Source organism: Anoplopoma fimbria, chromosome 11 (assembly GCF_027596085.1).
Source record: "Anoplopoma fimbria isolate UVic2021 breed Golden Eagle Sablefish chromosome 11, Afim_UVic_2022, whole genome shotgun sequence".
Lineage (NCBI taxonomy): Eukaryota > Metazoa > Chordata > Actinopteri > Perciformes > Anoplopomatidae > Anoplopoma > Anoplopoma fimbria.
Window position 1 is genome coordinate 6,795,372 of NC_072459.1, and position 16,079 is coordinate 6,811,450.

The following is a 16,079-nucleotide window of genomic DNA, read 5'->3' on the forward strand; positions in this document are numbered from 1 at the left end:
CCATGTTTCTAGTTTAGCAGAGATGAGAGGTAATCTTGTCAGTTTCTCTAAACTACTTTTAATAAGTATTTTTGGTCAGTTTATTTGGCATATGTATTTAACTTGTAGGTCACCAAAGGAATCTGAACATCTCAGTCAAACTTTTCCTCAGTCAATCGAAAGATGAAATCTTGTAGTGCATCAATATTTAAAAAGCTATAAAAGTAGAGGCGGTAAAAGTGCCAATACACTGAAGTAAAAGTGTGACTAAAAAAAACGGAAGCAAAAAATGCACCAATGCAGAAAAACGACTCCTCAAAATGCTCAATGCAAGAATGCATTGTTCTGATTCTATCAAATTGACTTCTGAATCTTAAAAGTTTGAGAATGTTAACTCCGACTATAGTCATGGCAACTAGTGAGGGCCAAAGTGATGCCTTCATATCAAAAGTGACTTTTACAGGTGGCAATTTCATGCATGAGGAGCTGGATCCATAAAATGTTTTACTGCTTTTTATATAGAAGATGACCTAAACGATATTAAAATAGTTTAAATGTTTGGTTGCCAACTTATTATTTTATTTACTGTTTGGTGGTTTAATCTCAACATTTACAAGATTTGTAAAGGTACTTCTGTGGAGTAAAAAGTACAATGAGCAGAGTGCAGTATTGGTAAATCACAGCATGAGTTTGAAAGTACCTCCAATGTATACTAGAGTAAACGTACTTGGTAAAATGACCCACCACTGCTCACTGAGCTCGTTAAATGTGACCAGCCTCCCGTGTTGCAGCTGAAAAGGTCGACATCACCCGTGACGAGAGCACCACCTATGCAGAACTGATGGACGGCGGGTTTAGCTACCATTGCATGTTTTAACTGGCTATATGTGTCCTTGAGCTGTAAGGCTTGCATTCGGCTGACAACAGAACTCCTGGCAGTCACAGTGCAGTAATTAAGCCCCGACATCATCCATTCTGACTCATCACTGCCAAAACTTAAAAACCTCCACTTCAGCAGGTAATGAGGAAGACCCTGAGAGGCCTCCACGGGCCGTTTAGAAGTCCTGCAAAAACGCCACTCTGAGACATCTCTGCATAATATTCAGCACTCTTAGCAGAAATGTGGATTTCCTGAAAGGATTTTTTTCAAGGTCCCAACTTACTTCCTATTAACCCGCAGTCAACTGTTGAGCAGCCTTTCAATAGTTTGACGTTTTCTCCAGCGAAGCATAAAATATCCTCTAAAGGATTTTTTTTTGGTGAACTGAGCCCCCAAAAGAGTAGCCGTACATGTGGAGGCAGCGTGAGGAAGGAGCCGGGTGAAACCCTGTGGCCAGAGGCCAAAGGTCATGGAGATGGACCACGCTGTTACATAACGACCTCCAGAGGCTGTGACCTCTGCCCTGCTGCAGAGCTGCACTTCAAAGCTTGGCTTTACATAATGACTCCCCCCCAACGCTCTGCTAAATGTGACCATTAACAGCGCAGAGTCACACCGTTAATTGCTCCCTGTGTCCCTTTCAGGTGAGGGTTCGGTGTCCCAGCAGGCTGTCTCTTTGTGACCCCGTGCATCTGCTCAAACAGCATCTCTGTGCACTTTTCATGAAGGCCCGTCTGCTCCACTCCCCTCCATTAGTTCAGTCCTCCATCATCTCAAATGAGGTCCCCTCAGAGCCGAGGACAAATGAAGCAGACTGGGGCACATATCTAAAAATAGTTTTAAGATTAGTATTTAAAGCCCTGGTTCTTAGCAATAATAAACAGTTTATTAAAGTCCTACAGCCATGACCGCTGGATTCAGACACGTAACCCTGTGTCCATTTGTTGTCATTCTGCATGTCTTCAAGGTTGTTTAACTTCCCTTTTTGTCAGTTTGTAGTAATTTGTGGTAGCTTTATAAACATCTCTTTGAGATGAATTGTGGTTCTTTTGTGGCCATTTTGCATCATTTTGTGGTTCTTTTGTGCATCTGTGGTTATTTTGCTTGACTATATCGTCAATTTGCAGCAATTTGTGCTTGTTAAGTATCCCTTTATTGTCATTTTATATCCCTCTTTTTCTTGTTTTTATTTAATAATTTTGTGTCTCTTTGTTGTCATTATGCATCTTTTTGAGGTGGTTTGTGGTCCTTTTTTTTAGCCCATTTTGCATCTTTTTTTGGTTATTTTGCTTCACCTTGTATTCGCGTTGTCTTAACGTGGTCGTTTAGTATCCCTTTATCATCAATTTGCATCTCTTTGTGGGTATTTTACACATCTGTGTTTATTGCAAATGTGTTTGGTGTTGTTTTTTCATAATTTTGTGGTTTTGTGTCTCTTTATTGTCATTTTGCATGTCTTCAAGGTTGTTTTGTGTACTGTGGATGTCTAACTTCACTTTGTAGTCATTTTGAAGCAATTTGTGGTTATTTTGTGTCTACTTGTGGTCGTTTAGTATACCTTTATTATCATTTTGCATCGTTTTTTTTGCGCATATGTGGTAATTTTTGGCTTTGTAGTTGTTTTGAAGCAATTTGCAGTCGTTTTTGTCCCTTCGTTGCTTTTAAGTATGCCTTTATTGCCTTTTGGTGTTATTTTTTGTAATTTTGTGCCTGTTTTGTGTCTCTTTGTTGTCATTCTGCATGTCTGAGGTTGTTTTTGTGTACTGTGAATGTTTTACTTCACTTAGTCATCATTTTGCAGCAATTTGTGGTTGTTTAGTGTCTCTTTGTTGTCATTATGCATGATTTCCCGGTTGTTTTTGGTGCCATCGTTGTCATGTTGATAGCGTCATTTTGTGGTTTCATTTTTCCTCTCTTTGTAGTTGTTCGCTTGACTTTCCAACATGAAATGTGAAGAGTCACTTCATGTGGAGGTTCAGTGATCGATCCATGATTCTAACAAGCCAACCACTTGGGTGGGCGGCTGTGGCTCAGGTGATAGAGCTCGTCATCCAATTATTGAAAATTGGCGGTTTGATTCCTCGGCTCCTCCAGTCTGAGTTAAAGTGTCCTTGGGCAAAATACTCGACCCAAAATTGCTTTATTTTCATCAGCATCACTGTATCACTGTATGAATTGACATGTAGTGTAAAGCGCTTTAAGTGGTTTGAACACATATAAATATATATAAAAGCAAGTCCATCTACCATTTACCTATCGCAGTTTGACTCTGGTACGGGAACGTTTGGGGTGATTCAGTCCTTTATCATCTCAAACGAGCTCTCCTCAGAGCCACAGATGAATGAAGCCAGTATTGTCTGTGTCTCTACTCTATGTGACTGCATTCGTGTGTGTGTGTGTGTGTGTGTGTGTGCGCCATCCTGCAGTGGAACCTCCAGTCCAGTCCTGAGGTAGCAGCTGTTGCTAGTGGGACATCAGCCAGGTAACCAGGTTGCATGCTGGGACAGCAGAGAGGAGGGCCAAGCGTTTGATTTATGTGAGTGCGTGTGAGAGTGTGCAGTTGCTTGTACCCGTAAGTAGGTGTGTGCATCTGTGTGTCGGTGTGTGTGTCCTGGCGTCGCCGTGGGCCGGCTGGCACAGAGTCAGCGGCGGGCCGTCCTGCAGAGTGAGGGAAGTGGCTGGGTGGTGCTGCAGCAGCGTGGCGTCTGACAGGAGGACAGACGGTCGACCACACTCTGAAAGCACCGCTGTTACACACGATGGAGGCCACGGGCTCGGCTGCTGATGGTCCAATGGTGACTATGTGACTGTGTGTCGACTGTTAGGCTCTGTTATTCTGCCTGGACTGAGTGGAATTTCATTTAGTGTTGGAGTAATACATCGATCGACAGATAATTAATCAACGGTTCTTTTTTATTTAAACAACCTTCTGCCTATGAGCAAAGGGCTCCTACATGAACCAAAAATTTGACCAAAGTTGGACTACATTAACCGTTTATTTCTGTATTTGCATTTATATCTGTGCCTTTCTGAGATGCCGCACACATCCTACACAATGGCCCTTTAAGATTTCAGGTAATTTATTAAGCACAAATACCAAACAATTAGCTGGTCCCAGCTCCTCAAAATACAAGGATTTGCTGCTTTTATTTGTTTTATATCATTGTACATTTAATGTCTTGGGACTGTTGGTCAGACAAAGCAAGCTATTTTTAAAATTGCATTCTGGGAAATTGTGTTGTGCATTTGTTTCAAGCTGATTCATGACTGAAAAGTATCACTATTTGGAGCCTGTGTGAGAAGACTTTTTCACTTTTTTTTACAAGGTGCAGTCAAATGCACCGCATGTTGCTGCAGGGTGGAGGATCTGGAGATGAAGCTCCATCTATATATATATATTGTCTATGTCAAATGAATGATTTGCTTTTAAACACAAGCTTATATTCATTGTTTTGGCTACATTTTCAGCAAAAAGGATTTGAATAATATTTCATACTTTTTATACTAGAGTCTCGACACAAGTCATGATGTGAACAGGTGTAAATAACTAACAAAGGAACGTTTTGTCCTCCAAAAAGATCATTCTCATCTCCTCACATGTAGCGCTGACTTCAGCTGTATTTGATCACAACGCAGGCATTCGTCCTCTGTGTGAATCTGAGCATTCCTCTCCAGACTGCAGCTCCTGCACCCCTGCACTGTGGCATCAGTATTCCAGGCCCGTCCGTGGACACAGCGTTCCCTGAGCTGACGGAGGAGGCCCTGCACTCCCATCACACCACCAGAGGGCAGAGCGTGGTGCTCCATTTGCTTCACGCATCCCAAAGCACTTTGTGTGCTGTAGCCTACTTTAGTCCCTCCTCTTTATCTCTCTTTCTTCTTCTTCTTCTTCTTCTTCTTCTTCTTCTTCTTCTTCTTCTTCTTCTTCTTCTTCTTCTTCTTCTTCTTCTTCTTCTTCTTCTTCTTCTTCTTCTTCTTCTTCTTCTTCTTCTTCTTCTTCTTCTTCTTCTTCTTTTTTTTGAACTGCCCTCCATTCAGAGCTGGATTTTAAAGCTTCAGATGATTTGTAAAATAGCAGTGGCGTAGCTCAGACTCTTTGGTCCATATATTTTTTATTCAGGAAATGGTGAAGCTTCTCTCTGCTTGTATCAGCAGAGGGGGTGATGTGAATGTGTCATGTCAGACTATGTTTGCTCCAATGATTTTTTTTTCTCCTATCTTTTTCAGTTGGTTGACCGTGCTTATAGCTCTCTGTTGCCATTCAACTCTGCATGACCCAAAAATAACCCGGGGTGAGCGCAGTCAGCAACTGTTCTCTGGTCAGCACAAACAACAGGGCACGCACACACACACACACACACACACACACACACACACACACACACACACACACACACACACACACACACACACACACACACACACACACACACACAGGCTTGCACATGCAGATTCAGTGTTTGCACGCACAGGAAAAAGATAAACGTTCCTCCGACAAAAATCCACACCATACATTTCAGGTTACATTTTGTTGCCAGAGCAGTTATATGCAAAGAGTGAACGTCGAACGCTGCAGTCTCCTCTCTCTGTGACTTAAAGTTGGCGGTGGCTTCGGAGGCTCCCATGGGTGCTCGCTCTCTCTGTCCCAGAACGTCGTTGTCCAGTAAAGTCAGAGAAAGGTCATCTGTCGGTTTGATGTGAGGTTATGTAACCTCCCAGCCTGCCAAAACTCAAAGCCAGGCTCGGGCAGAGAGAGTGTTTAATATTCATGTCCAGGAGGAGACAGTGTGTTCCTCCTCAGGCCTCACCTCCTCACCCCGATACCTCCCCTCCAGTGACCCCACCCCAACATCCACCACCACCAGGCAGTTCACTCCACGTCTCTGATCACACGGCACTGCAGAGACGTTTTGATCACCACAGCAGGAGAGAGAGAGAGAGAAAGAGAGAGGGAGGAGAGGGAAAGAGTGAGTCAAAGGGAGGAGGAGGAGGAGAACAGGGGGTCAGATACTTTTGAGGAGAAACCTGATGATGAAGGTTGATTCCTCACATCTACATGCAACAGCCCTGCCTTTTAAACATGTTGTTTCTTTCCCCATCACACATAGAAATGGACAAACCTTTCAAGTTATCCTTTAAGGGACAATTTTGCTATTTCCAAAAAGTTCAAGACCTTATTTCATATTCCAAAATGTTGAGAATTATCAAGGCCCAGAAGTGAAGGAAGGAAAATGACACATCAACACGTACAAAAACAGACAAAAGAAGACCAGAGGAGAGGTTTCCCCCTGTCTCTCGTCCTATTTACAATAAATGACATGTTGTACCCTCCAGCAAACCGAGCATGGAAATCTGGCCTCTGAGCATTATGGGCCCCCCCGCTCCGGCTGGCGGCTGTAATATCATTAGCATTAGCGCTGCAGCTCTCGCCCTGACCCTCCCTGACATCACTGTGCAATGTCCAACTCTGTTAGCCTGCCAAAAAAAAAAAAAAAAAAAACATTGACTCTTCAAGGGCATGTCTCGCTTCCTCTGGACTCCAACTCCCCTCTGCGGGGAGCCAGAGGAAGAGGAAGAGGAGGAGGAAGAGGAGGAGGAGGGTACGTTTCACCTCACACCTGCAGAGTGATACAACCTGTCAGGAACTGGATGGAACCAAACAAAGATTAATGTCACTTGCACCTTTTAGTCTAGTGATTGTTCCGTATATTCAGATAAATCGGTGTTGTTTTTCACCATTGTACCAGTTGTCACTCCAGACAAGTTTGACTTAAACTGGTGTCCCAGCAAATAGTTTTACAATCAATCCTCAATCTTACTGCATAATAAAGGTCATCCTGAAACCCTGTGTGTGCGGCCTTAAAACATCTAATTTAAAAGATTAACAACTTGATTTTACAGACATTTACCTTCTGTCTAGTTGATCCAACTCACAGAGAAATATGTGACGTTAAAGTTAAAAAAAGTTATGAGAGAGAAGACAGAGAGACAAAAAGGTGGAGGATACACCTTAGAAGCAGCCAGGACAGAGAGAGAGAGAGAGGGAAAAATATGGACTTATTCATAAAACATATAAAAAAATGTGAGATTCAGACACCTGCACAGGGGCCAGGTGCTGCTTTATGAGAAAACCAGTATCTCTAAAAGCCTCCTCCCCAACACACACACACACACACACACACACACACACACACACACACACACACACACACACACACACACACACACACACACACACACACACACACACACACACACACACACACACTTTCTCTTTAATGTAATCCAGGCTTGTAAAATGACTTCTGCTTATGAATTCTGAATAAAGATGACCATACATTTAAAAAAGCCCTATTCATTTAGACTGCTACGTTGACATATTTTTCCCCCTTCAAATTAATGGAGAGCGGCTCGTGTCCGTGAACTCAGATAATGACAAATCAGGATCTCAGCACTTTTTTTTAATAGAAACTTTTTTCTTATTCAAAGAATCTGCCAGCCTCTAAACTTAGAGGTAAGAACTGCTATCAAACAGAACTGCATTCATGCTGTGAGTCCCTTTATTTTACTTATTTAGTCTTTTTTTCTAGGGAAGACCTCTCTCTGCACTCAAAACATACATAAAACACACCACGGTCATGAAGAATGAACCCCCTTTTGTCTCACAAATAGATTTGCTTTGTATATCTGCACATGTGAGCACTTCCTCACACATAAACACACTCAGAGCAGCATGTCGGGCCCTGAAAGCAATGCTTTTAGCGCGCTGGTGTAGAAAGGTGTTGGATGTTCTCTTTACAGGGAAACTGGCGGTGGAATAAACTCGGTGGTGTTATTGCAAACCTGTGTTTCTTTCTCAGGAATGTCTTAGAAAGATCCCACGACTGTCTGTGTCTTACATGCCGTCTTTGTTCGAGGCTTCTGACCTCGAAGGGAGAGCGAGAGAGAGAAAAATGTGCTCACTACTGTCTGACAGAGTTGTATCTGTGCAGGATTCAGAACGACCATGTAGTCTCTTCTACAGAACCACTGTTTTGATAAATTGTCAGTTTGAACTGTTTTATATTTCATATCTAGCTCATGAGTCTTGGAAAAAAGGAATTCAAACGGGTTCCCCCAGAAACATTTGCTTCTGAAGAACCCATTTTTGATCAAAGGGTTTAAAGGGTTCTTTGTAACACTAATGGTTATATGAACAAGGAGGGAACCCACACTGACACCGGGAGAACATTGAAACTCCTTGAAGAAGGACTGGCCATGCCTGGAATTGGCCAGTCCCACCTTACCGTGATGTGACAGTGCTAGCCACTACACCACCATGCCTTATATATATATATATATATATGGTGGTTTTTCTTTTTTTTTTTTTTATATACATTTTCCTTTTTACCTGCTATTAGATAAAAAGAAAATAGAGAGTCATCAGTAGAACCACCTGGGTGGGTTCTTGTTAGCACCCGTAGAAGGGGGAAACATTCTGGATAGAACCTCTAGGGAGGGTTCTGGGTGGAGCCCTTCACAGATGGTTCCCGGTATGACCCTTTTTGTTAGGTTGTAGGTTGAACATGTCAAACCTTGATAATAGATTTCAGCAGTAACCCAAAAGGTGATCACCTATGGGGACAAGTCAAAGAACCCTATTTGGTTATAGTTAGAACCTTTATTTCCAGTGTGTGTTCATACTTAAAACTCTGTGTTATACAATAATCAGAAAGTTGAGGTCAAGATGTTTTCTGACTCTATTATTTTATTAACAAACACTCATGTCGACATTAGGGTGTTTTGTGGAGCTCTTTGATAGCCTGTTCTGATATTTTTGGATTGCGTCTCCCAGCTGACGATAACAGCGTGTTATCACCATTTTTTACAACCTCAGGCAGAGGCTGTGGTTTTAGCAGAGCACACAGGGTTTTATGTCTGACAGCTCAGCTTTTTTATTTTTATGGCTCTATGAAGGCTGATGCCAATATATTCTAGAGTGAAGTTGCCAAAAGCCAATATTTTGTGTTGATATTTGGTGTCTGGAACAATTGGCCATTTTCAAGCCTGGAACTGTTTCTTAATAGCATTTCTTCATTCCATGTTTTTTTTTTCAAATCGGTTCTCAGTAACATAGAAGAACAAGAGCACACATACAGACACACATTGCACTTTCTATTACTATTCTCTATATAGTGCATTATAAACATACTTTTAATATGTTATAATCTGTTTATAGCATTGTATAATTATAGTAATATGCACTTCTTAAAGCTTCATAACATTAATCATGACACATTATGAAGCATGTTTATGGTCCCAAATAGCATAAACGTGTAAACAAAATGTTAACATAAACTTCTAACTGATTTGACACTGCATGACCTCGCTGATTACTTTAAAACATGCACACACTTTGCCAAACGCTGTATGAATTGTAAGACAGTTACAGAAATCATCTGTACTGGCGCCTGAAGCATCACAACTACATGACTAACCCCAACACCTATCCAAGACCTAGTTGTAACTATAATCATAAAACCAAGTTCAGTCATTCAAAGAAGTGAGAACCAATTAAAATGTCCCTATTTTGCTAAAATATCCTGGCTTCTATAGCCTGAAACTTAAACTGGTCCTCACATAGACAGATGTGCAAGAACACACACACACACACACACACACACCTATACTACAACTGTACTTGGGAGCACAGAGCATTGACACAGTAATTTTTAACCCTTACTTTAACCTTAATTTAGTCTTAATCCTATCCCTAATATGTATTAACCCATAATTAAAAGGGTTAACCTTGTGGGGACCTCATTATTTGTCCTCAGATTGGAGTAGAGTCCCCACATTGTGACTAGGTGAACTCCACACACATACGTGTTCTTTATGGGGTCACAAGATGATTAAAGGGACAAGAAGGATTTTCTTTATTACACACAATTAAATTATGTCTTGAGGGTTCATGCCTGATGTCAGAGAACAGTAGTTTCACATTACTCTCTCAACTCAACGGCAACTTACTTGCTTTTTCCCCATCTCATGGTCTTCATCAGCAAATGGAGTTGGTTGTCATCACATGATCTAAGTGTGAAACTTTGGTAACAAAGCAGTTGAAGGACAAAACAGTTAAAGGACAAAACAAAAACAGATGAAAGCTCTTTAAGAAAGCAGGTAAATGGACATTAATCTCAGATTATTTTTATCAAAATTCAGTTTATTTCTCCTTAGTCTCTGAGATTTGCTTGTTTATTGTAAGACACTTGCTTTGTTCATCTCTTCATCTTAAAATCCTTCAAATGAAAGACTAAAAAGTGTTAATGTCCATACTGAGGTCATGACCTGCGATGAAGGTCACAAGTGGACATTGCCTCATCTTAAAAGGGCCAGAACACAATAATGTTGGGAAATGCTGCTCTACTCTACAGCTTATCGTGAAGTAATTTAAGTCATTTTTAGTTGTTTTTTGCTCTCTGTAAAAAGGAAACGGTGTTGCAGATATGATGATGTGACAGACAGACAAGGGTTGGAGCTGAAAACAAGCTGGTGTTGCAAGGTTTAGTGTGTTAGAGACACGCAGTGAAACATGGTGATTTGTTCCCCCTAGGGTTCGTATTTTATTCATCAGGACTTGATGCATCCAAGTATAGGATCATTCGGTTTTGGCACCTTTAAAGATTTCATTTTTCAATTTGAACAACACATTAAAAATCAAAAGAAACAAAGAAATGACTAAGGCTGTGTGAGTTTTAAAAATAAAATACATACATACATATATTTATATATTCATAAAGAAATCAACCAAACCATTTAAAAAAGCAGTTTTGTTCAATGTAGTTTGTTTGGTTTGTCTCACAAAAGCATTAAGATAAATTAACTAAATAAATAAAAAAGAAAACAGAATAAAAATACACATGAAAACATTAATACTTTAAACTTTAGCGTCTTTGCTTTTTTTCCCCTTATAATTATTAACCTTTAAAACTTAAGTTTCTCAAGAGCAGATTTGCTGTAATTTTATAGCATGCATTTAATTTCTGAAATTGTGAGTCACTTAGCTTCTCTTGTACTATTTCATATTTAACTTGTTTTTATTTTTGTGTTTGGCGTCCTCTTCTTTTCCTTCCCCTCTGCTCCTTCCTTTTTTTATTTTGTAGAAGTCGTGTTTGGAGTCTTTGTGAACTTTGACCCCTTTGGTTGGCTCTTTCTGTTGAGGGGTTCAACTCTCCTGTAACGACCCCCTCCAAAAAAAGGAAAGCGAACAGGGACTGAGAAAAAGACGAGAAGGTTCTATTAAAAGAATAGATAATATTCTACTGTTGACTGCCTCGGATGGCATCAGCCGCTGTGTACTGCTGCTACCTAAAGCACCTTCTCTTGTTCTCAACCTTCAAACCAACAGAAACTGAAAGAGTCTTTTCTCATCTCACCAACAGCACTTGGTTTAGTTAACTTGTTTTTTTTTTATTTTTTGCTTCGGTAAAGTCTGTAACTCTTGATTATTAACGTAATAATGTATTTATAAAAGTAATACATTAATATATATATATATATAGTACCTTTGTTAGAGATTACAGATTGGGCTAATTCTTACTGAATCCCAAACTGTAACAATTCACAGTTTTAATGCAAAAAATGAACAAATGGGTCAATAAATAAAAAGAGGTGTATATCCGAGCTTGACCTGTTGCTCCGACCAAACTTGTGGGGCAAAATTGTCAAACCGATGGGCTATGAAATCATGAAATCTTTATCTCATAAATGCCCCCCCACCCTCCCTTTCAGTGCCCCAAACCTCATAAACAAACCCTGCGCAAAAAAATGACAGATCTCACTCTCTCGGGACACCCTGACGCATTCTCGCTGTTCTGCCATTCAATCCAGGAACACAGCAGACTTGTTGAAACTCTCTCAACAATGGTAATGGAAAAGTCATGCAGCAGAACAAAAAGAACAAATGTCTATAAACATGGAAATCCGTCTTCTCCCGGGGGCAATCTGCACCCACAGGGGTTCCCGTGTCTCCTGGTCTCTCCGCCGGGCCGCCCGGGCCTGAGTCGACTCCCTCATACCGGCGTGGTGCGGCGGTTCGCTGTGTTGGTCTGGCTCGAGTCTTTCAGGTCCTTCTGGATGCAGTTGTGGACTTGCAGGAAGCCGTGGTCCCTCTCCGAGTTGTAGGTGGCTGTGGGCGTGCCGGAGGACTTGAGGGTGTCCCGGGGCAGCGTGTACATGGAGATCTCCGTGGACGGCAGCGCGCTGAAGCCCTTGAGGCCCACCGGCGAGGTGTCGCGGGAGTGTGACGGGTCCGTGGAGCGAGAGGAGGAGCGCGAGCGACGCCTGTAGCGGTAGCGGTAGCTGGGGATTCGCGTTATGGCGGAGCCTTGGAGGTAGTCGGCTGCGCGCGCCCCTATTCGGAGCTGTCGATGGCGGTCGATGAACATGTGCACGGCCAAGACGCCCACCATCTCAGCCATGATGAAGGAGAGCGCCCCGAAGTAGAAGGACCAGCCGTAAGAGTAGCTGTTCTTCTTCGAGTCGCTTTTTGAAGGGTCCCCCGCGTTGGCTGATATGTACACGATGATCCCGATGATGTTGCTCAGGCCTAAAGGGTCGGAAAGGTGCAGGATGGAGAAGGGGTGGGTTATGGGTAATGGGTTCGTGGAGGAAACAAGACACAAAGTTCCAGTCAGGATGAGCTCATGTATACCAAACTTAATATGCAGTATCTTACCAAAATATGTCCTAAATGCATGCACTGTACACCTGTCCAACATCACTGATCTGAGACTTATCTCTTGCAGCAACAAACAAGGAGACAGTGTATAACATAATCCACATCCCATCATCGGTCCACATTTTGATATACTTTGACTTGTTAGTTCGTTAGTTAAGTCACACAGGGAGAAATGTTTGACATGGTATATCTGGGAGGATGGATCGTAGTTAAAGTGTGTCAGGGACACCTTATTTTTAGAGACGAGTCCCAATGGATGGCTTTTAGCCCAGCAACAGGATCAAGAGAAAAGAAAAGAGGACAAGAGAAGGAAGAATAGAAGAAGGAACTTCTAGCTGCAGAACAAGAGACAACCAGTGCATATGTGGTCTTTTGACTTCATGTTGTAGTATAATATCAATCACAAACGAGTAATGAACTGAAAAGTTTTGGGGAAAGAGGCACATATTCACTTTATGGCAGAGAGTTAGATGAGAGGATTGATACCACTCTCATGTCTTTACAGTTGATATGACGTTACAGCCAGGCAGCAACCTCCGGGTGAAGTGTCTCAAACTTGCATTCTCTCTAATGACCATCAGGGGGCGACTCCTCTGGTTGTATAGAAGTCTATGTGAAAATGGCTCTACTTATCTCTTGATTTATTCCCTCAGTAAACATTGTAAACATGAGTTTATGGTCTCAATCTCTAGTTTCAAGTATTCTTCAATACAGCAAGTAAATTATGGTCCATTAAGAATAAAATAGACCTTAAAGCAGGCTATGCTTTAGGGCGGGGCTACCTTGTGATTGACAGTTCGATAAAAACTGCTATCCTATTGGATTAAACAAACAGTATATAATGTAATAATTGGTACGTTTTAGAGGTATGACTTTGTAATATTCTGCTGGTACAAGAAAAATCTAAGTTTAAGGACTGCATTTAAAGTACAAAAGTAAAAAAAAAAGTAAAAAACTGATGTATATCACTTTGACGTTGCAATTGGTAAATGAGGAGATTATTTAAAGTATCTTAAGATATTATAATACATCATCATTTATTTTTATTTTGTATTAATAATCGGAATATAGTAACTACAGCCAGTCAGATAAATGTAGTGGATATAAAACGTACAATATTTCCCTCTGGAGTAGAAGTATAAAGCAGCATGAAATGGAAATAATAATGTACATGTAGGCCAACCTCTTAATTAAATGTACTTGGGTACATTCCACCACTGGAGGTTAGTGACTGTGTCATTGTTAAATGAAAACTGGTCTAATTCAAAGACACATTCATGGAAAGAAATGCCAGCACACTGAACCGATGCCTCCTGTATTATGTTGTAGACTCACCTGCAGACACGAAGAAGATCCCTGCACTGAGGATGATGTTGTGGCGTGACTTGTAGAACTCGCTGGCAGCTATACACAGGCCTCCCATGAAGAGCAGGATGACGCTGAGGATGGGGAAGATGCTGGAGGCTCGCACCGCACCTGGAAAATCAACGAAGGACAGAATGGGATGTAATTTTTGGCGTTTGGTGGGGAACAGCGGCGGGAAGAAACAAAGAGAGGAAAATACACATTAGAATCCATTTCAGCATCTGCTCCTTGTGTGTGAGCACATCCTAATCAACACCCCATCAGGCCTGTGAAAGACTCCATCAACACTGTCTATTGAGTGTGTATCCCCACCGTGAGCCTGTTACCCAACCTTATGTAATCACACCGCTGCACCCTCTCTCTCTCTCTCTCTCTCTCTCTCTCTCTCTCTCTCTCTCTCTCTCTCTCTCTCTCTCTCTGCAGACCACGGAGCTAACTGGCTGCTTCATGTAGCATCATGTGAATGTGCAGTCAACAGAAGTGCCACGGGGCTCTGGCATGCATATCAGCCGGGGCCGCAGTGCAGAGGGATGCAGCCCCGTCGTCCTTGAAGCTCAACTGCGTCCTTGCAGCTAATTATCAAGAAGCAAAAGAGGGATATTATGGTCTTTTTCAGATCGGGGTCAAAAAAGAGCTGCGCCCTCGGGTGAAAAGTAAAACTAGGAGTCATGGTAGAGTTTGAGAAGCAGACAGTTGTTGTTTGAGTTTTCTATCACCTCCAGCGAAACCTCCCTCCCCCCCCTCTCTCCTGTTTAACATGCACACTTAAACTTTCATCAGGCTGGTTAAATTTTCACCACTTCACCTCATCTCCCCACGTGCCTGCCGCCTCAGCACTTTCGCAGCTTCTCCCCAAAGTGCTGACGCCGTTTCTGGGTGGCTGTGTTCTGAACTCGGCCGCCTGCACCTCCGCAGGGACACGCCGGGGCTCCTGGAGGCCCATCTGCCTGCCTACCTGCTGCCATTCATCGCTCCCTCCTCCGCCCTTTCTCTCTCTAAGAGGGATTCACTTATCCTCTACCCCTTCACAGCACCCTAAGGCTTTGTGGCGCCCGGCCCCGGCTTGGTGGGAAAGCCACCGTTAACCCACAGGGGAGGAGAGTGGTGGCCACGACTGGCTGGATCATCTCTCAACAGTAACCACAGTGAGACTGGATGAGGCTCTGTGTGCTGCATCCAGATATAAAATGACAAAATTCTTATCATTTTTTCTCCCAGAGCTTTGGTGTTGCACGGTGTGTGTGTGTGTTTGTGTGAATGAGAGGTAAACCACTTTGTCCGTTAAGGCAGAAAAGCGGTATAAGAGTGCAGCGCAGTGCATTTATCATTCATCACATCAACAAACTGTTAAAAACAACTTGGTGGCTTTGGTGAAGCTTGGAGGAGCACCAGCTTCATGCTCCAACCAAAACAAGAAAGGACGAACAATTTGTTTTCAATAATATCACCTTTAAATACAGCCTGCTGCAGCCAGGTGGTCATGTGAAATGGGAAATGAAATGAGGAGAGTTGGATTTAAGTGATTTTGGTGAAAATAGGAAGCCAAGACATTGGTTTAAAAATCTGCTCCAGACATGTTGTGAGAAATAAATAAAGAACTCTCCCACTACACTGGAATGTCCATTCTCAAGTTATCCACATAACACTTTTCTAAATTGTATATTGGACCAGAATTGGCTTCTTAATTGACAGCTTCATCATGTGTTGATTGGTGAAAATGTTATTGCCCCAGAGGCATTCGTAGGGAAAAGGCAGCAGGGAAAGAAAAATAGTCATGAAATCTCACACTAGAAAGCACATGTTCACAGGTTTCATACACTGTTTATTCAGGTTCAGGTGTGTGAACATTTAATCTATTCAGAGACTCTTTATTTGTTTTTGGGGCATGAAATGGTCTCAAGGACGGAGAGATCAATCTGGTTTGGTTTAGAGTAGATTGCCCTGAAATATCAGATGGCTATTCACTCCTGTGGTCAGAATCCTAATGATTTTGGTGACCCTGTGACCTTTCTGCTTGTGCCACCATCAGGTCAAAACCTTTCACTTGTGCACAAGAAAAATCTAAATCTAATCGGCAGATTGGTGTGAAATGTATCAAGAACATTCAAGACCCAGAGGATTTGGTTGTTTCATTTT

The 16,079-nt window shown here is 42.1% G+C and overlaps 1 protein-coding gene across 1 annotated transcript in view; it reads right to left on the reverse strand.

The window, feature by feature from the left end:
• Positions 1-11,647: 11,647 nt before the first annotated feature.
• Positions 11,648-16,079, reverse strand: part of cacng2a (calcium channel, voltage-dependent, gamma subunit 2a) — a 60,387-nt gene continuing 55,955 nt past the window's right edge. The window contains exons 3-4 of the mRNA XM_054607920.1: positions 13,914-14,054; positions 11,648-12,446 (exon numbers count right to left, since the gene is read on the reverse strand). Coding sequence (XP_054463895.1) covers positions 11,911-12,446; positions 13,914-14,054 — 677 coding nt within the window. The 3' untranslated portion in view covers positions 11,648-11,910. The remainder of the gene's footprint in view (positions 12,447-13,913; positions 14,055-16,079) is intronic.